Source organism: Micropterus dolomieu, linkage group LG06 (genome assembly GCF_021292245.1).
Source record: "Micropterus dolomieu isolate WLL.071019.BEF.003 ecotype Adirondacks linkage group LG06, ASM2129224v1, whole genome shotgun sequence".
Classification (NCBI taxonomy): Eukaryota; Metazoa; Chordata; class Actinopteri; order Centrarchiformes; family Centrarchidae; genus Micropterus; species Micropterus dolomieu.
The window spans coordinates 14,585,485-14,606,842 of NC_060155.1; the positions used below are offsets into that span (position 1 = coordinate 14,585,485).

General features: G+C 40.0%; 3 protein-coding genes across 7 annotated transcripts in view; 2 read left to right on the forward strand and 1 right to left on the reverse strand.

Annotated features, from left to right (window-relative positions):
- The window catches only part of LOC123972762 (laminin subunit alpha-3-like), a 59,598-nt gene extending 51,963 nt beyond the window's left edge, over nt 1-7,635 (reverse strand). For 2 of the 3 annotated variants that reach the window (XM_046052410.1, XM_046052412.1), the window contains exons 1-2: nt 6,032-6,579; nt 5,304-5,456 (exon numbers count right to left, since the gene is read on the reverse strand). In XM_046052410.1, coding sequence (XP_045908366.1) covers nt 5,304-5,456; nt 6,032-6,391 — 513 coding nt within the window. In that variant the 5' untranslated portion in view covers nt 6,392-6,579. Of the gene's footprint in view, nt 1-5,303; nt 5,457-6,031; nt 6,580-7,381 lie in introns of those variants that run through there. The other variant, XM_046052411.1, reaches the window with a different exon arrangement.
- Nucleotides 7,530-16,262, forward strand: vps4b (vacuolar protein sorting 4 homolog B). Of its 2 annotated transcripts, XM_046052415.1 has the most exons (13): nt 7,530-7,658; nt 8,726-8,837; nt 9,100-9,200; nt 10,645-10,756; nt 11,047-11,197; nt 11,353-11,411; nt 11,560-11,679; nt 11,808-11,964; nt 12,077-12,225; nt 13,997-14,078; nt 14,161-14,380; nt 14,476-14,616; nt 14,709-16,262. In XM_046052415.1, the coding sequence occupies exons 1-13, from the start codon at nt 7,638-7,640 to the stop codon at nt 14,808-14,810; spliced, it is 1,527 nt and encodes a 508-aa protein (XP_045908371.1). In that variant the 5' UTR covers nt 7,530-7,637; the 3' UTR covers nt 14,811-16,262. The 2 variants fall into 2 exon arrangements, with proteins under 2 accessions (XP_045908371.1, XP_045908372.1); XM_046052416.1 differs by lacking the exons at nt 7,530-7,658; nt 8,726-8,837; nt 9,100-9,200 and adding an exon at nt 9,589-9,820.
- A 292-nt stretch (nt 16,263-16,554) lies between these two features.
- Nucleotides 16,555-20,159, forward strand: kdsr (3-ketodihydrosphingosine reductase). Of its 2 annotated transcripts, none has more exons than XM_046052417.1 (10): nt 16,555-17,032; nt 17,537-17,626; nt 17,929-17,985; nt 18,119-18,184; nt 18,260-18,355; nt 18,836-19,027; nt 19,334-19,417; nt 19,513-19,596; nt 19,735-19,836; nt 19,922-20,159. In XM_046052417.1, exons 1-10 carry the CDS (start codon nt 16,844-16,846, stop codon nt 20,039-20,041), a joined length of 1,080 nt encoding a protein of 359 aa, XP_045908373.1. In that variant the 5' UTR covers nt 16,555-16,843; the 3' UTR covers nt 20,042-20,159. The 2 variants fall into 2 exon arrangements, with proteins under 2 accessions (XP_045908373.1, XP_045908374.1); XM_046052418.1 differs by lacking the exon at nt 16,555-17,032 and adding an exon at nt 17,135-17,287.
- Nucleotides 20,160-21,358: the final 1,199 nt, after the last annotated feature.

Consider the following 21,358-nt stretch of genomic DNA (forward strand, 5'->3'; position numbering starts at 1 on the left):
AGTTATATGGTAACAATAAAAAGCTGTCCAAAAGTCCCAAGAGAACTGTAGGTGTAAAAGAAAAAATTCAGTATATTCAGGTTTCTACTTGTTAGCAATCTTCCCATTCTTCACAAAATTCTGAGGCACAGCTGCTAAAGAATTGTCTGTTGGCTTTGCTGCATTGAACGCTACACGTTAGCTTATTAAAGAAATGTCATTATTAAAAGCTTTACAGAATCTTAAGAAGCCAGGCAGAGTTAAAAATGGGCTTTAACATAAAGTTTATAGCATCAATGTGGTCAGGATTTGACAAGCAAGTTAGGTAGTAATAATTCTGTTTCAAATTATTAAATAATATACTGTAATTTCTAACATATGATAATCATAAGATAAATTATGAATATTTACTACATTTGGTTTGAGACCCAAAAAAGATCTTCTTTACTCAAAAACCTTGAAATTTCAGCACAAAATATAATGATTCTAGAGTGCAATATTTCAATACAGACTATTGTAATATCGCAAGATTATCCTAATGCAATATGTCCACCTCTATCGATGACCTTAATTGAAGGCATGCATACGGGTGCACTACTGTTCATGGAACAGCCCTCTCAAATGGGTCTAGGAAAACTCTTGCTCTCTAACACATCCCATTGCATCAGTGACAGCGTCAGTAAACCTGTGACCAATGATTAGCATTTCCATGTCTGAACTGATGAAAAGGTGAGTAGATCCCACGTCAACCTCCACAAGCTTTTCCACATCAAAGCTCCAGATTTAGGAGGAACTGCTGTCCAGCAGTCACGCATGATGCACTCCTCAAGCCAGACTCCTATACTGCTAACTAGCACGAGGTGGCTGTTAGTGGAGTAGTAAATATCTGCTGGGTTGGCGTGGCGCCTCAGGCAGCCTGGCTAAAGTCAGCTACTTACATCATCTCCATCGTCACCACAGCAATAGGGACATGCCAACAGCCAATCTTGTCACTAGGGTCGGACTGTGCCAGCTGCACTGTATGAACAAATATTTTTTTATCAAGTATATACAGCAAGATAAGATTTTTAACAGCAATTTAATTTATATTTTTTGTATCAAATTCAAAACGCATGACATCTCCATTAGGATTATACATACTGTATTAACACACTCCACATTATTTACACACACTTAAACACCAATGACACAGCAACTTGGGGTTCAGTTTCTTGCCCAAGGACATTTCAGCATGCAGACCAGAGGAGCCGCCGATCTTCTGATTAGTGGGGAACCGCCACAGCCGCCCTTTCATTTTAAAACAGTTTGTCCTACAGACTCAGACATAAGATCATGCTTGGTTGTATCTGAACATCTACTCAGGAGGACTGATGTCAAGGGAAAACTGAATGTTTTCAGTCTGAGATTTGTTTGTTTGTGTGTGTGTTTGTTTTCTGTTCAAGTACTTTCTCACCACCAAATTACACCACCACTCCATTTCTATCCATTTCTCTAGTGAAAAAAGAGAGCCAGGTCACTTTCAGAGAGGAAAACGAACCAAACCTTTATTAGAGTCTGAGCGTGCAGAAAGGATGTCATACAATACAGTCTAGAAGAATTCTAACACAAAAGGATGCCATGGCTGCAAATAAAACATTCAAACCTGACAACTACGGTGGGAGGGAGATCCCTGAGAGAGGGGATTCGGTTCCAGGAGAATATCTCTCAAATTGAGTTCTTGGAAGCTTTGTCTCTTGACGACTGCAGAACTGTGAGCAGTCCCACAGCCATTGCACTAACCTGAACCAAATCATTCCAGTCATCCAACTTTAGCTTTCAAAATCTTGTCCTTATTCACATCCCCTAAAAAGTTAAAATTCCAACACAAAGGCCGGCTGAGGAAATAACTCATAGATAACAAACAAGATGTTCTGCAATGTGCCCATTTAAATCCACAAAAACACCACACAAAACCACAAAATTAATCCACAGCCTTAATTTTAAAATAACAGTTTAATCCAGCAACTAATCAGAACTTAATTTAAATAAAAAAACATCCAATGTTCAAACAGTGCCTGACCAACCAATGAAAGGCAGCTCAGTCTCATCAGATGGGAGACAGGCAGTAAGCCCTGGTATGTTTGCTTCACATGGTCTACTCTGGGCTCACTCAGGCAGATAAGCACATGTGGTCAGGGCTCCTAAAATACATTCCCCAGAAAAAAGGAGTGACTGGCAGTATGATATGTGGTGTAAATGTTTACCAGAACACTGCCTTACCTACTGTGTCCTGTAAATAGTTTAACAAGGTTAAAAAGTTCCCAGAAAGTAGCCAGTATTTTTTGGTGGGGACATAAATATCTACTTCACATGCCAGTTTCACTCATTTTGAGCCAATTAAGTAAACAAGCCATTAATGCCAAACACCATCTTTATCTATAAAGGAGCCAACTGAAGATTACTGAGGTTTGCTGACTCAAAGTATGATTTGTAATGGGTCACGGGTCAAAAGTCAAGAAGTCACAAAAACAGGGAGCAATTAACCTGCATTGGCCCGACTGAGTCAGAGGAGATTTCTAACCTGAAGGCAATTTAGAGAGTAATCTTGTCACTAGAAGCACTTAGCCTTTGGGCTTGTTAATTTAAGTAGTACCAAGATATGAAGATAGATCGCCTGAATTAAAACAAGAATAAGCATACATCATCAGCATGCTAACGTGCTCACAATGACAATACAAAAATGCTGGTGTTAAGCCGCCATACAGGCTAACATGTTCACAAAACACAAAGCAGCCTAGTGGCTGATGGGAATGTCAGTTTTTAGTCAAAAACCAAAGTAATGGACAAATTCAACTCTTTACCTGATGATCAGCAAAGTTTAACAATTCATCCGAGGGCTGGGCAATAAAACAATAATGATAATTATCACAATATAATTTTCCTCAATAACAATATAAAAAATGTTAAAAAAATGTTTGATTTAATTCATTTGAATTACGAACTGTTTTGAATGTTCTAGATCAGATATGTTAAGTGATCCACTGTTTGGAAAGTGTCTGTCATGTTCTGGCCATAAAGAACAGTCTAAAACCACAATTAACCATCTGGTTTCTTCAACTTTCACTCAGGAGCAAAAATCTGCCTTTAAACTTGAAAGAAATAATGATCTGACTGATTTCTCGTGATAATTATCGATATCAAATGGTATGAAATTTTTTATCGTTATCCAATTTTTGGCCAAATCGCTCATCCTTAATTCATCCTGAAGGGAACATGAACGTCTGTACCAAGAATGTATGGCAATTCTAAAATAGCTGTCGAGACATTTGTCTAATACTCAAAAATGTCAACCTAGTCAGGGCATCACCATAGTCAATGAGATTCATCCTGTGGAAACCATGACTGTCTGTACAAAAATTCCTGACAATCCATCTTCCAGTTTTTGAGACATGTTAGTCTGGACCAAAGTGGTAGGCCGACAGACAGACAGACCAACATTGCCATCCCTGGAGCGTGCATTTAGGGTTTCTTTGTAATAAAGCTCAAAATTGTATTTTATGCCCAGCTTTGGAGTAATTTGTCAGACAAGCTATTGAGTTCACTTTAAATCATATTCGTCTGGCTTTAAACTTGGCAGACCATGCTTAAACAATCCTCTTCACAGAAAAAACGGAAACAGCTCCGTCAAAAAGAGTCTCTCTCTTTGAACCTCATCATTTTAACATAAACATCAACTGTGCTATTATCTAGGTGCATCTACTGAGAGAGAGAGAGAGCTATGTAGATAACAGCAGAACAGCCACCTGCGTTGGTCTTGAAAGAAACCACAAAGACATGGTCTAGCCCACACATTTCATTGAGCAGGATAATTTATCTTGTGTATATGAAAAATTTGAAAAATATCTACAAAGCTATCAAAGTTTCACATGGAACAGTCAACAATGTGACAGCTTTAGTGGTGTCTCATAATGCATTTGTAGGGTGGAGCAGAGCAATAAAGCACTCCAGAAGGCAAATAAAACAGTTATTTAAACTCAGGAAGACCCCTAAAGAAAACCTCAGTTTCTCTGTTCCTCACACACACACACAATATTTCTTCATTTAACACATTAGAATATTTGAGTGCTAAAACAACTATATACTGTATATATACTGCTTACAATGCAATGGATGGTGGCAGGTGAGCATAGTTTACAGCCTTGGTGGTTGCATCAGATGCCATGAAAAGAAAAATGTGTGTGTGTGACAGGTGTGTATGTGTGTGTGTGGGTGGGGTGTGTGTGTGTGTGTGTGTGTGCGTGTGTGGTTGTGGGTGGGTGTGGGTGCGGTTGTGGGTGGGTGTGGGTGTGGTTGTGGGTGGGTGGGTGTGGGTGTGGTTGAGGGCACGGTGTTGTGTGGTTGGTAGTCACCATCAGAGATCTAGCCATGCTCTTTTTAGCACGCCGTAATGCAATAATGCTGCTTTCCCGGCTCCCAAATAAACTGAGCATTACCACGTATTAAAGTCAGACATCCCTAAAGGGCCTGCATGTGTCCATCCGCTTGTAAGTGTGAACTATATTTAGCCATGTAGGGTCTTTGCTCAGCTCAGTCTGTCTAAAAACAGAGATAGAAAAGCCCACACCCATTGTCTGACACGGTGCCCACTGGGAGCCAAACATAGAACACGTGTGGAGAGGAGCTCTTTTGTTGCTCTCTTTTTGAAGTCTACTCCAAAACTAGTCAGAACCCAACTCACACAAGTGGTCCAGGCCTCCACCTGCACTCACTGATCCTTAATCCTAAGGAAGAATTCCTCTCTTTCCTCACAGTGGATAATTGAGCGTGAGGTGCAGTTTTATGGGCCATGAGCCAAACTCCTGCCAGAGACACGGGTCATGATGGAAGCATATTCGCTGGCCAAAGGGGCGTGAATCTGATTTGTGGCAAGCTTCCAATTGCAGCACATTATTCACATGATCACTGCTGGTTGAGGTAATGGAGCTCAAACTGAAAATATAATCGTATGACACCTTTGGAATATTTGTGAATGAACCAGCATGAGTCAAACAACTTTCTGCCGAGCATATCCAAAACAAACCAGCAGCAAACCGCAGCACTGAAGAGGAATGTGGTGCCAAAAATCCTGCAATTTCAAATTTCACACCAGCGAAGGTGCTCTGCCACCTTGCACAAATGACCTAATTCATTTCACAGCAGCAGAGCAATGACCAAGGCAGAAAACACTTCTCTTCCCTCTGTAACATCCAGGTGCTATATTTTTCCCACACAGCAATCATTATTCACACTGCAGGTAGCAGCAAGTAAACAGATGTTCATAGAGGAGTAAGGTATGATAATCTCACCTGCCCAAGGTCCAGGGTAACATTCACCTCGTTGTAGCCCAGTCCCCTGGAGAGAGGAGGGCTCTGCCACCACCGCTCTGTCCCATCAATGGCGTAGGTCGCCGGGTGGGCTTTCTTTGGGTCAATGGCATTGCAGTAGTCACAAAACTGACCCTAAATGGTGTCAAATTGTTGTTAGTCAGAAACATACACACCCAGATAATTGCAGCAAACTGTACAGGTTTTATAATGGAGGCAGGCACTGGCATATGACTAACCAAATATGTAACCTAAAGCAGCTTTATTTATTTAACCTAATGCAAATATGAAAAATATTGCTGCCACAAGCAAATCTTATAAGTTTAGGGAAAGGCTTTTGCATGTCCATGCCAAACTGCTGCTCTAACAGTAATGTAGGGACTTTCAGAAGAACTCCTGAGGGGACAAGACCATTTGAAAGGGCATTTCCTTTAGAAAACTCAACAATGGTGTAAAACTATACTGGCAGTTGTACAAATTGGTCTGGGTGGTTTTAATTGTATGAGCTTTTACAAAGACGCAGACGTTTTTAAGGGGCCATATTCATAAAAACAGCAAATTATACTTTCTGTCAATTGTATGACCTATGTATTTAATAAACTTACTGTTCAGTACATGTATACGATTACAATGTTATTTCATATTGCAGTGCATACATATTGTTGTTATTCATGTGTTAAACACGGACATCGCACCCAGTTTGTTCTTACCTGTATGTTTTGAGTAAGAACTCCGGTGGTAGGTCCTCCGACAAGTTTACAGTATAAATCATATTTCGGTGCCCCAGCCGCATCCTGTCCGCAGGTTGCTGTAGCAGAGATAGTAGCCCCCTCAGCGAGGTTGAAATACGGAGGACTCAAACTAAAACCTGTTAAGTCATTAAACGTTTCTTGTCCATCTGCGTCCCTGAAAAGTGTTACTGAAAATGTGAAAAATACAGCGAGGAGATGAGCTCCTCTCATCCCTCTCGCCATGTTCCACATTAGAGATCCCAAGTAGATGCTGAGAGCAACCCGCAGCGTACAGGTCCTGTCAGCTATAGATCTCCATAAAATGCGCCTAAACTGCATTACGCGCGAGTTACGCGCGAGGCTCTTTCAGTCGCGTCAGATAATGTCAGCGACACCGCTTTAAGTTGATATTCTACTACTGACAGTGTGCTCCCTTTCCGCCGCATGTTTCCAAACTAAACAACGCCAGCTTTCCGTCTTCCTGACCAAACTGTGCGCCACAGTGGAGCGATCGGGTGTCAGGCTGTCGATGGTCTGAGCTCGACTCTAATCCACTCAGTGGGGCCAAAGGTCCCCTATCACAGTTTAGCCTACACTGCGTTTCTCAGAAGCACGCATTTCGTCCGTTTCCTTTTTTTTTTTAACACTACAAAACTTTCTTACCTACAAGTTTCAAAGATATGCTATAGGCCCCAAGAGTCTTTTATGCGCACAGTTATCATTTGCAGAAAACCTTTTTTTGTAGGCCCATTAGCCTACATAATTCAACAATCATCATCATCATCATTTAATCATTTAAAAGAACTGCTTTGATAATGTTGCTGCGTGTCATTTAAAATAACCACAGTGTTGTTAGTCACTGTGAGAAAAAATCTGCAGTGTCTAAGGCTATTTGAACTGGTTGCCACTTACCCATAAGATGAATGCAAAACTAAAACCAAAACTTCTATATACATGCTGTATAATTTGATTTTTTATGAACAGGCCTACATGATATCCTATTTATATAATTTCATACGCTTTGTTATTGGAGCCCCACACATTAAGTACCCCACCTGTGGGCTTACGGGTTCTTAACACTATTGACCCTTTAAAATTATGTTGTGCCGACCTCTAGTGGCGCCGATAGTCCTCACACGGGAGAGTACATGCACACAACTGAAGTCGACGTACTGTGTTACAAGTAAAACAACTCTTTTCTGTCTTATTTTACGCGTCGTGTTGTTAATTATGTAGGCCTATGTCTATTGCCCCCCACCACCACCACCCACCCACACATACACAGACCAAAAAATTAATTATATCTGGGTGAGGCTATGAAAACAATACCTTTGCGGAGTGCGTTGTATTTGTTTGTGGGCACGACAACAACGTTGTGACTCACGGCTGTAGGGTTTCCGCGCCCCGGCATCGTTGCCATTCCTGTGACTGGGCAGTCTGCGTTTTCTTGAACGCATGTGTCAGTGCTAAGGGAGCGATAAGCAAACAGGAACTTGTTGTGCAGTGACACACGACTAAGTAGCCTAAACGAAACAAGACAAGCAAGGATCACGGGCTGACTCTGTTTATTCTCACAGGACTCCGCATGGAGCCAACAAATCTACAGGTAGGATTAACCTAACTTTGTATAAGACTGGAAGCTACGCGGAGGCTATGGAGTGAATAAAGTGTAGTAATAAGATAGGAACAAACTCACCGAGTGTTGCATGCAATCTGACGGGTTTCACTTTGACAGCATTTTTAGTTTTTCTAAAGGTAGACTATCTTAATCCAAACTACTTCCCGTGTTTTATTAAACCATAAGAGAATAGGCAGGTCTTTGGTCTTATCTTTCAATGCAGGACATTTTGTGTCAATATTTGTATTATGAGCTGACTAAACTCCATCACTGACCCAAAATAGTGAATCACATCAGGTCCACACATTCAGTGGCAGTTTGTTAAATGTTTCGTTGACAGTTAATTAAATGTTTTAACCAGGGAATGTGGCCAGTTATAAGGTCTGATGTTTTTTTACATCCTAGATATGCAGTGCAATTCTCTTTTATTGGTGAAAATAGCAGTGAGGGTGGGGGGTCAGAGTTTACTCTTACTTTGTTACACAAAATCACCATATAGACTAAGATAGTTGGACACAGACAACATTTCAGCAGCAAATGAGACACTAATAATCACATCAAGATTGTCACTTACAGATATGAACTGATAGTATAATTAATTGCTTATTACTTAGTTGACTGACCATTATACTCTATAAAAAGTGAATACTGATAATCCCCATGAGCGAATATTTGGGATAAACCTTCTTCACAGTAGATATTTTGACATCTGGAAGCATGTACACTATAAATTGCAAACAAGGTACAGTATAAATTATTATAATGACTGGATTATCAAAAGTGGGGTTAATAAATTGTATGTTGATCGGCTACTGTATCAGTTGATTTATCATTTCAGAGCATTATTAGGAACCATTCTGATTTTTTAAAATATGATCTTTTCTACAAACCGACATTAATGACAACACTATGCTATATTACTTTTGATGGGCTTAAGTAGATTTATGCACTCACTGAGTTTGAGGGTTTCTACAGACTCACATAGTGATTTCAGTACAAAGATAAGGAATGACAGTATCTGAAATATTTATAGGCTACATTTCCTGCTCTTTCAGAAAGCTATTGCCATAGCACAGAAGGCCTCAGAAGAAGACCAGGCCGAGAACTATGAGGAGGCCATCCGCTCCTACCAACATGCTGTCAAATACTTTCTGCACATTGTAAAACGTGGGTCAACATGGCTGGAAACAAAATAATCTCACACAAAGACACCACACCTACAATAACTGCGACATTTTAAGGTCAAGGGTGTCCATCCCTGTCATTGCCTGATGGAAAAATAGCATCTACAAGTGAAATTACTTAAATTTTAATGTTTTTGTTTGTGTGTCTATATCTCAATATTAAGTGATGCCGCTCTTCCTTGTATAGATAGTCTATCAAATGTCTGTTCAGAATGGTATTAAATGAATGGTCTCCTCCCTATCAGGTGAACCCCAGGGTAAAGATGGCAACCAGAAGATCAGAGAAAAATGTAAACAGTACCTGGACAGAGTGGAAGAACTACAAGACTACCTAGTGAATAAAGAGGTTGCTACAGAAATTACATTCACTATATAATATTTGTTTTTACAAATATGAATAGTATATCAAATTTTTAGTGCCTGATGGATGATAAATAATTCATGTTAAAATGTTTCATGTTAGAACGACAGGGATAATAGTTCATTCATAGTGTGGTGTTTAATTTTGGTAAACCCATAGAGGTAACTAACCTAAGACATGACATAAGAAACCACATGAACAGCAAACAAAGAAAGAAAATAGTAAAATAAGACTAGCGGGGGGAAAGTAACAATGAGGTCCAAAATGGTCCCCACCCTTTACTTTACAGTTTAAAAATACAACCAATATGTTTTTCATTGTAAAAACGCAGCACTGAACTGCGTGCTACGTCTTGACGTCATCACATTCCGTGCACGCGAGTATCGACTGCTCAATGCGGAAGTTCCCTCCTCGATCTTACTTGGGAGCGATCTAAGAAACGAAAACAAGCCTCATAAAAACCTCGATTATCGAATTAAGAGTCAACTCGTAAGGTTACATTCTAAAGCAGCGTGTTTGAAAGTTGTTTACTCACGAAGGTGTTCCATTAATTTCGATTACTGGACAAGTGACCAGCCCTTATGGCTACCAACAGTAATTTACAGGTAAGTTGGGGACCAGCACCAGAGCTGGACAAAACTGGTAAATAAGCTGATTGAAGTGGTTCACATGTAGAGCTAAACGGCAAAAGTGTACTAGCTGTTGAGAATAGAAGAGTCTGGCCAAGTTTTGTTGAGTGGTGTCCGGTATAAAAGCCCCAACGCTGTAAAATAGCGTGATGTTAGCTGCTAATTAGCATGGTTAGCTAACTTAGGCATGCATTCGACAGTACACTTCTGGTCTTCAAGAAGGCCACCAAAATATGATATTGCTGTCTACATATAATATAAAGGTTGGTCTTATCTGTTGTCACAGTACAGCAGCTGTGGCAACTATATAACGTATAAAATAGCGTGAGCTTGTGTTGATAAACAAGGTAGCTAGTGGGATTAACATTGCTAGCTAGCGAACTGGTAATTTGGGTTTTTAAAAAAGACATCCAGTTCAATGAACAAGTTAACGTTACCGTTACAAGTTGTGTTTTAGTTCAACTTTATAGCTACTTTAAACAAAGGGAAGTGAAAAAAGTGTATTCAAATTCGGCTTCAGTCTCTCCTACTTCTGTGTGCGTAACGTTAGTGTCATCACACAGGACAGGTGTCGCATTATATCTGATCTTTACATATAGTAGATTTCAGTAAGTGTATATTAATTTTTCAGTATTTATCCCTTTTATTCTGTTAATTTCATATATTTTTGTGGTCACATTTGTCCCTTTGTGTTGTTTATTTTGATTGGCTGATGGTGCTTTCATAGCCTGTCTGTTTTCTTTATCATAGTACCTAAAAGTCATCATAACCAACATTGTTATGTGTGTCTGTTATTTTAGAAAGCCATTGATCTTGCCAGCAAGGCGGCTCAGGAGGATAAAGCTCAGAACTACGAGGAGGCTCTGCGTCTGTACCAAGCTGCTGTTCAGTACTTCCTCCATGTGGTGAAATGTAAGGCAAAACACATTAGGTGCACAGTGTCCATAGTCTGATAATAACAATCTGATAATAACACTTGACATGGTTGTAGTTTGTAGGCCTGATTGATGATTAGGCTTCATATCTCTCAAAACGCCATGCAAGAATATTGAAAAGAAGTGTTTGATAGTAGATAGATTAATTGTTAGATGTGTTTTTTCGCAACATGCTAACAGAAGGATGATGTATCTTTTGGGAACAAATACTTAAGCCTGCATTCATCTTTGTGTACTTTTGGTTTTTTTTGTGCTTATTCCTGACAGATGAAACCCAGGGTGACAAAGCTAGACAGAGCATCCGGGCAAAATGTGCAGAGTACTTGGACAGAGCAGAGAAGCTGAAGGAGTATCTAAAGAAGAAAGACAAAGCTCCTCCCGCCAAGCCTGTCAAAGAGTCACAGTCTGATGACAAGGGGTGTGTTTATGGGTGGGGCAGTGGGGTGGTATCTGCTCTTGGGATGCCATTCAGACCTGGATGGAAGTGTTCCTTTTGATATACAGGAAAATATAGTAAATTACTTATTATTTGATGTGTAGATAAATCTTATAATTAAATGTTTGTGTTTCCAGGAATGAAAGCGATGAAGGTGATGATCCAGAGAAAAAGAAGTTCCAAAATCAACTCTCAGGTTTGTAATACTCCTTTTGGGGACTATTAGGCCATCTGCAGGTTTTTTTAATCTGAATTGAGTTGTCGTAATATGTGTTGATTTCTTTGTTTCTGTAATAATTAAGGCATTATTTAGACTCAGTAATATACTATGTTATTTATTCCAGGTGCAATTGTTATGGAGAAACCTAACATCAAATGGAATGATGTTGCCGGTTTAGAGGGAGCCAAGGAGGCACTGAAAGAAGCTGTTATTCTTCCCATCAAATTCCCCCACCTTTTCACCGGTATTAAATCTTAAAAGGACTCAAATTGCTGATAGAAGCAAACATCTATTTTGCATGGACAGTTGTGTCAGAGTGCAGTTTTTGGTGACATGTATATAAACTAAATTACCTTTTGGCTTGACTGGCAGGAAAGAGAACTCCATGGCGAGGGATCTTGCTCTTTGGACCTCCAGGTACAGGAAAGTCATATCTGGCTAAAGCTGTTGCCACAGAGGCAAACAACTCAACCTTCTTCTCCATCTCCTCGTCTGACCTTGTCTCCAAATGGCTGGGAGAGAGTGAAAAGTAAGTCATATTAACAGAAATCCACAAAAGCATGGTTTAAGCATAAACACGTACTGCAACCAGCAGCATGTTGCTATTTAATTTCTTAAAACACATCCCTTTTACTTCCCAGGTTGGTGAAGAATCTTTTTAGCCTTGCAAGGGAGCACAAGCCTTCCATCATCTTCATTGACGAAATCGACTCTCTGTGTGGCTCAAGAAGTGAGAATGAGAGTGAAGCTGCTCGCCGTATTAAGACAGAGTTCCTGGTTCAGATGCAGGGTAAGCCTGATGAGCTAAAACAAATGTTTGTAATTATAGGATTTTTCCCAGATTTAATCTGAGATGTAAGTGAATTTTTTTCAGAATTATTCTGTAGTATGCATAAACAGCCTGTGGGATCTAAAATGGCGGTTAAAGAAGAAAATGGATGTTTACGCACCAAGTGAAGCAGCCCTTTCAATTTAGTTTCTTTGTGCATTATAAATTTTCATTGGAATTATTATATATTATTACGTATAGCATTGCATGGGATAGACAAATGTATCGCCATTGAAACTAGAGCTGTGCTCAGGAGAAAATCATACCTGCAGTGGGTGGGTGTCTAAAAGGTGCTTTCTGGGCAACCTTTCAAATATTTGTGTGGTTGGGTCCCTCAGACCCTCTCAGATTCATGTTTTCTGGTTTTCAAAGGATTTGTTTCCAGTAGTCATGCAATAAATGATAACATTGGTGAAGGATGCTTATCAACAAACAGTATATATTGTTTTTTTTTTTTTTTAATTTGTCAGTTGTTATTGATGTATTACATGTTCAGTAACTTTTAAAGACTTACTCCTTGTATGGGCATCTGACACATCTCATCTTGTGATCGATTTAGCGTCCGCAATAAAACACTGTGGGAAACCACTAATAATAAACTTTCTCCAACTAAATGAAAACAAGACAGAAGAAATATTATTTGGTTCCCCTAACTTAATTGAGGAATTATCAAAAAATCTGGGCCCCCTGTCCATTAATGTAAAACCCTTTGCTAGGAATTTAGGGGTTATCTTTGATTCAGCATTAAAATTTGACAAACATATAAACTCTGTTGTCAAAGGTAGCTTTTTCATTTAAGGACCATAGCTAAACTTAAACCTGTTCTCTCTGTAAAGGACCTAGAAACTGTCTTGCACGCTCTTATATCCTCTTGGATTGATTACTGCAATTCCTTGTGCTCTAGCACCTGTCATTCATCTTTATCACGCTTGCAGCTTGTAGCAAATGCAGCTGCTAGATTAACTGGTACAAGGAAGAGGGACCATATTTCCCCAATATTGGCTGCTCTTCACTGGTTACCAGTCAAATATAGAGTCGATTTTAAGGTGCTGTTAATTGTTTTTAAGGCGTTCCATGGACTGGCTCCATCTTATTTTTCACAACTCCTAATGTTTCATCACTCGTCCAGACCCCTCAGATCATCCAACCAAATCCCTCTTGGCCATCCCACAGTCTCATATGAAAACAAAGGGTGACCGTGCCTTTACAGTGGAGGCCCAGAGACTGTGGAATAATTTATCCTTGATTATTAGATCATCCCCCACCATTGTCAACACATCAACATATCTCTATTCGTTGGTGTTTGAGTCTGTTTAGAGGCTCATGTTGTTATTTATCTATTTTGTATTTAGCTATATTGTTTCTCTATCTTATTGCTGTATGTCATTAATTGTTTGGCCTGTTTTAATTTATCTGGTTTTAATTTTTATGTCTTCTACTGTATAATTTGACCAGAACTTTGATCAACTCTGGTTGTTTTTAAATGTACTTTATAAATAAACTTGACTTGACTAATATGCATATTTGCAATAATCAAAAATGTATAATTTTGAATACTGTCTTGTCTGTGTGAGTTACAATATGGTTCAAAAGTGCCAAACACAAGAAATCTGCTCATCCCATTTCCATATTTTATGGTTGCTGCTCTGTAATGTGTTAGTGAAAGCACCAAAGTGTTGTCATTTAGATGTTCCGGTAAATACACAGTTCCTTGACTTTTGTTGTATTGCAGGTGTGGGAAATGACAACGAGGGAGTGCTGGTACTTGGGGCAACAAATATCCCATGGACCCTAGATTCAGCCATCAGGAGAAGGTAACCGTTATTACTTGATGAAAGATGTCAGAAACTATGTTGTCATTCACCTGTGCTCACTGTACACAAATAATACTTGCAGATTTGAGAAGAGGATCTACATCCCGCTGCCCGAAGAGCACGCTCGCGGCTTCATGTTCAAGCTCAACCTGGGCTCGACCCCCAACAGCCTCAGCGAGTCTGACTTTGTCACTCTGGGCAAGAAGACAGATGGGTACTCGGGCGCAGATATCAGTGTCATTGTCAGGGACGCTCTAATGCAGCCTGTTCGAAAGGTCCAGTCAGCAACCCACTTCAAACAGGTATGTATTTTAAAATCTCTGTTTTATGCTTCAGTGTAACGTGTTGTAGTTTTGTAATTGTCACTTCTGGGTTTTTTTTTTTTTTTTAAAATAAGGTACGAGGTCCATCAAGAACTGACCCCAACCATGTTGTAGATGACCTCTTGACTCCTTGCTCACCTGGCGATCCCAACGCGATTGAAATGACATGGATGGAGGTCCCTGGGGAGAAGCTATTGGAACCTATAGTATCCATGGTAAGGATATAAAAATACTAGATGGTATTATAAATGCATATTGGAGGCTTAACTCTAAAATCACATAATATATTTATTTTTTGTCTTTTCAGTCAGACATGATGAGGTCTCTGGCTAACACAAAGCCAACAGTCAATGAACAAGATCTGGACAAACTTAAAAAATTCACAGAGGACTTTGGGCAGGAAGGCTAGGTGGGATGATTGAGCCAAGCCAAACCAAAGGAATTTTGATCGTCTCTCTTTACTGTCCTTGTCTCGTTTTGTCTCTCTCTGTCTCATCATAATTCTTAACCCTGCCTCGTGGTTTATGACAAGTGGGCAAGAATACTGCTCTGTATTGCCAATCTGATTACCACACAAAGGGTAGAAGACCACGTTTGATCCAATTTTCACTATTGTCCAAAGACGATTTAAGACTTCCCATCCACGGCTGACCTGATAAGAGTCAATATGACATAGGGAATTTAGAAGATTGTTTGACTTGAACTAAAGACTTTATGTTGTAGTGAGCAGAATGCCCAAGCAACGTAAGGAAGCTAACGACAGACATACACAAGAATTATTGCAAACAACGCTATTGTAATCAAGATAATTTATTTTCAGTTAGGACTTGTGTCCTTATTTTCCAGTCAGAATACATCTCATAGACTAATAAATGCCCCGTATATATTGTCTATTTTATATTAAGAAAAGAGAAGCATTTTATAGTGTGTACTGTACTTTGTGAAGTGTACAAATCTTGGGCTGGGGGAGTGAAGCGCGGCATGAGTTCATAGGATTTGTTGTGATGAAAAGTCATTGTTGTCTCAAGGTGGTGGACGTTTTGAGTTTTGAGACCGAGATACTCAGGATGAGAGCTTCATTAGGCCCTGTGGAAATGATGGATTGTTTATCCAGTTTCCTAACAAATGACAATTGCATTTCTTTACTCATTTGTCATTTGAATTAAACACGGCTATTGAATCACCAATGGTGCCAGACCAGCATTATTTTACAAGTTTTCAAGGACTCAATAGCTTTGAATTGCTTTGTCACTCAGCTCATGGTTTCTTTATCTTTTTTTTCGCAATCTACTGTTCATATTTTTCACTACTATCCACAGGCTTTGCTGAGTATCCTAAATACAAACTGCAAAACTAGGCCTTATATTAAGATAAAGTCACATTGCTAATTTTGATGGTGTTGAAGTTGGACACTGATGGCTCAGGTGGAGAGATCATCTTCTTGTATACTTTACAACATAGGAATGCATCTCCAAGCATGAGCTATATGTAGCCATAAGTGGCAGTGTGCACCATGTGCCTTCCAGAAAAGCTGCAAGATTCTTTTTTTTTTTATTGGTTTATTTCTAAATTGGTCAAATTGCTTATATATACAGTGCTTTGTCACTACAACTAAGACATGTATAATACTTGCACATTTCATGTAAGCTCTTTTAGAGATTGTATACAACTGTATTCTTTTTCTCCTAAGGTGTGAAAACTCTTGTGTGAGTTATGATGGCGAACACTTCTTATTTTACTGTAAATGTCTATACATATAGCCAACTTTTGAGCCTTTTCGCTTTGAAGAGGTCACCCATGCATAAGGCTTTCTGTTTTTCATTTCCATAATGTAAATAAAAGTTATAGCTTCATCAAGAAACGCTGTTTACCTTTTTTGTATCAAAATCACTGCTCGTTGACAAGGATTTGCAATAGAGATGTAGGTTCATAAATAAAGATTCATAGATAAAGAATTTAAACTAGGTAGGTTTGACCGTCTCTTGTCAGTGAACAATACCTGGTGGCTGTTCGGGTGGGTGTGAGTCGAAGCTAACTGAAAGGCAGATTGAAACGGATACGACGAATGAGGAAGCAGAACACTGCATTGTGGGAGTTGTTGTTGGTAGGCATTTAAGCAGCGTTGAGAGTTAAAGAAACGCTTTCCCTTGAGAACTACAAGTACCAAGTACGACCGTGAAGCGTACGTCTACAGAGCACAGTTAGATTTGTTTTGGTTTATGTAGACTGCGCTTTGTCACGGGGAGCCAAGGTCCACCGTAGTACTTTCAACTGACCGGTACTCATTTGTGACTTATTGCATAACCCCGGAACAGCCCCTCCTCCGAGTTCTGTGTTTCACCACCCCCTTTCAGGGCCGTCTCTTGCCTTGTAGCTCCGTTATCGGACTCAGAAGCTGGCCTGCTTGTTAGCAAACAAGCTAACGATTGCCAGATTTCACCCATGTCATCTGAAGAAGGGTTGAGCTCAACGATCACGGACTGGCTTTTCATCAACTCCTGGTGGCTCCTTCTGCCATTCATCATGCTTCTTGTAGTTGCTGCCTTCATTGTTGCCTTTGTTTTGCTGTTGTACATGATATCGCCTCTTATTAGCCCCAAACCTCTGAAACTGAACGGGGCCCACGTCGTGGTAAGTGCACCAGAGTGCTAACTAACGTTTACTAAGCCAAGTTACCGTTGTCAGTTTGACAACGTCCACTCATTACTGTAAGGTTAGCTTTATGGCTAGCTTGAAGTTAGGTCCAAAGCTAGCAGCAGTTCACTGAGTTTATATTTGAAAGTTACGACACGTAACGTTATGCCTATTACTGACGACCAGTGATAACTTTGAATTATAATGGCAGTCAGGTGTCCGTTATGAGGAAACGCCCACATAATGAGTTTTGTAAGTTAATTTTTGCTAGGTTTACGTTGTAAACTACTAATGTAGTTTGACTCTTTTCATTATGCAGATGTAACACCATGACAAACCTGACTTGTAACATACATCTCTAACTTTTATTAAGTTGCGTAACATTTTGGAAATATAATTACATCTTGCTTGTGAATTATAGGTCTAGTCAGTTTTATTTATGTAGCCCAATACGCCAATATTTGACCTTTTAATTAATGCTCTTCTTACCTTTTTTTTCAGGTGACAGGAGGTTCAAGTGGGATTGGGAAATGCATTGCAATTGAGTGCTACAGGCAAGGAGCATTCATCACTTTGGTGGCACGGGATGAGGTCAGCACAAACCACATTCAACCAATCACTCCTTTGTGTCTAGCCTAGTCCCAGCCTGTTTGTTGTTAAAGCCAACTCATTTGATGTCAAACACGGGGAAACATTTTGCAAATGTGAATTGGCTCCATGTCAGGTGAAGAATGTGCTCCTCTCACATGCAAAATCTACTTTTAGTGTTAAACAGTTCACTTGCATGTGAGCATCCATATTCTGAAGTTTCATCATGTTTTCATTTAGTTTTTAAGGGGAAAAAGGAGTCTACACAAGTTTTAAACAGATTAAACATGCACTTTTTCCCACAGATTAAGTTGCTTCAAGCAAAGAAAGAGGTGGAGAAATGTGCCATCAATGACAAGCAGGTATGTTTTTATTAATTATTTCAATAAAAGATGACTTTCAGGTATTGTTTTAAAGCACCTGTTATAACTGTATAGGTGTTCATATTGGCCATAACAGCTGATGCTGAAGATCATGTACAATTTACTTTCTCAGGTGGTGCTCTGCATATCAGTGGATGTTTCCAGTGATTATAGCCAGGTGGAAAGTGTGATAAAACAGGTAATCTTACCGTCCTTAGCAACAGTGTAACATCTCAGTGCTGAAGTATTGAAGTGGCTTTTTCCTTTCATGCAGGCTCAGGAGAAGCTGGGGCCTGTTGATATGTTAGTGAACTGTGCTGGATCATCCATTTCTGGAAAGTTTGAGGATATGGAAGTGGATCGTTTTAAAGTAGGTACCTGGGAGTGTAGCCAAGACACGGCCATTGTCTTGTTTATGTTCAGAAGTCAATAAGCTACTGCGAACTGTACTCAAAACAGTTGATAAAAATATTCCCTGTTCATATGAGTGATTAAAGTGTCAAAATAAAAAAAGGATGATGTCTTATGAATTTCTCACACTCTGTTTTTAACATGTTAATTTCAGTTCATATGTTCCCAAGTTATAATTTGAATAATACCTAAGACACACAAGATTTTCTGGAGATTCTGGAAAATAGTGTTTTTTTATATTTAAAATATTTAATCATTCATTATTAACCAGAAGGAGGTTTGATTGCTGACTCTGTGTGAGATTTTGTTACTGTCAGAAAAGATTAAAGGGGTCAAATTACAAACTAAAACTTAGGTTGTCGAATGTGTAGCTATATTTGTGCAGCGCTACCCTGTGGATAATCATGGGATAATATGTGTGAACTCTGGACTCCAACAGAAACTGATGGAAGTGAACTACCTGGGCAGCGTCTACCCGACACGGGCCGTCATAACCACAATGAAGGAGCGAAGAATGGGCCGCATCATGTTTGTGTCCTCCCAAGCAGGGCAGATCGGCCTGTTTGGATACACTGCCTACTCCCCTTCCAAGTTTGCCCTGCGTGGCTTAGCAGAGTCGCTGCAGATGGAGGTGAGTTTTTTTTTGCCCTCTCTCTTGAATACCCTTTTTCACAGATTTGCACTGCACACCAAGAAACACACCACATTTGCGAGTCAACTTTGCAATGCGTCAAGTAAAAACACCACTTTGCTATTGAGGGTTGTTGAGGTGCTGGTGTAAATATTGTTACCAGGATTGGCAATCTATCAATAGGCCTGATAGGGTGCATTCATTCATTCTTAATTGCATTGCTTTAAGACCTTTTTGTATCAAATGTTGTCATTGAGGTCAAAGGGTAGGACATAATGCTCAATGAGTGTTGCTGTTCTTCTCAAGATAAAGCCATACAATATCTATGTGACGGTGGCCTACCCCCCTGACACTGACACTCCAGGACTGGCTGAGGAAAATAAGACAAAGGTAAACATCTCTTTAAATAATAACCTCCTGCAATTTCACTTCCAGTTAACTTCCTTATTGAAAGCATTTTCCTTCTTTGTTCTTTCCTCTACTAGCCTCTAGAGACCAAATTAATCTCTGAAACCTCTGGAGTTTGCCAACCAGACCAAGTGGCCAAAATCATTGTTCGGGATGCAGTTGTAAGAAATCCGCTTCACCATCCACTTACCCACCACGCTTCTTGTCCAGTTTTAAACATTTAAGTAAATTTCTTCTGGAGGAGGATTGATAATCTGTTGTGATCAACCTGCCTTCTTTTTTTTTTTTTGCTCTTGCAGCAGGGGAATTTCAACAGCTCTGTGGGACCCGATGGTTACATGCTGTCAGCCCTCACCTGTGGAATGTCACCTGTCACCTCCATCACAGAAGGTCTCCAGCAGGTAAAGCCGCGTACATGTTGTTGTCACATTGACCGGATGTATTGTGCAATTTACAAATTCTAACGTCAGTTTCTCTTTCTCACAGATTGTTACCATGGGATTATTTCGGACCATCGCCCTCTTCTACCTGGGGAGTTTTGACAGCATTGTGCGCCGCTGCATGATTCAGAGGGAGCAGTCGAAAGCAGCTGACAAGAGGGAGTAACAGCAGCCTTCCCTTGATCACAGCCCAGTGCCCTTCCTCCACCTTCTGGTTTTTAAAGTATGTAGGCTTTGTAAACCACTGATATTACAGATATCAGGCCTCCTTGCCTCCACTCGCACAGTGCTGTTCTTTTTTTCTCAAAGAAAGAAAAGGCAACAGATAGCCTGTCTGACCGGTTGTGCCAAATATGGCTTGAAGTTCCTTCCCACCAGGGGCTATAGTGAAAACCAGAATGGTAACTCTCACTTGTCATATTCTTTCATGTATGTTAAAACTAGGTCCACCTTTTAAGAATTTTAGGTTTCATGTAATAAGGCCCCTCCTCTCTACCTTTTCATAACACAAGCCTTTGCAGGCAAAGCACCTTCCTGTTTGACTGAATAACCTCTGTGTTTGAAACAGGTTGTGACCCTCAGCGTTGTTTATGCTGTGGAATATTTTGTTTTTGTGCTCTGTGTGTGAACCAAGCCGAGATGTGATAAACCGCTTTTCAGTGATATCAGAGAGTGAGCAAGCGAGAGAAAGAGAGTATGTGTGATGTTTTTGATTTCAGTTTTAATAATGCAAAAAATTCCAAGAAAATATTAATATTCAGACATTTCAGATGCTGCGTTGGGGCAAAGATTTATGGGTCAACTTTGTGCATGGATGTACATGTGTTTGCTGTGACTGAGCCAACCCCTGGCCTGGGAAGAGAAAAGCCATTAGATTTTATTGTCTCGGGAATAAACACACATCATCCCATCTTATTACATTGAGGGGGGGGGGAAAGCAGGTACTTATTCTATCGGTCAAAGCCATTAAGTCAAAAGATGGGGGAGTGCAGCACAGGTAATGTCCCTTTTCACCTGTGAATTTTACTAAGTTCATTAATTTTTTTTGTTAATTAAATGTGGGAAAGGAAGCGTATCATTTTTACATGCAGTTCTATGTGTCGGTGCACATATTCAGCCACCCCAGTCAAGGTCCAAGTGCAGTCCATAATCTGTAGGGGTTGGTGCAAGTCAGGGCAGGGCGAGACTTGCTGGTTCGAGTTATACCCCTGCAGGTCTAGTGAGGGCGCTAGAGATTTGTTTTACACGGGCCAAAATAGAGGGACTAGCGTGGAAGTGTGATCCTAGTCCCTCTGATTTTGATCTGCTGTCATGCACAGTTGGGACTTTGTAGCTCCCTGAAGGAGACAATATCGATTCCCTCCTGATTTCCACCATGCCTTGAAAATCTCGTATTCGCCATATGTTTTTCTGTATGTTTTGCATATAGAGGGAGGGAAAAGTACAGTGACTCTTGCAAGTCTTCCTTTAGTCTATCACAAAT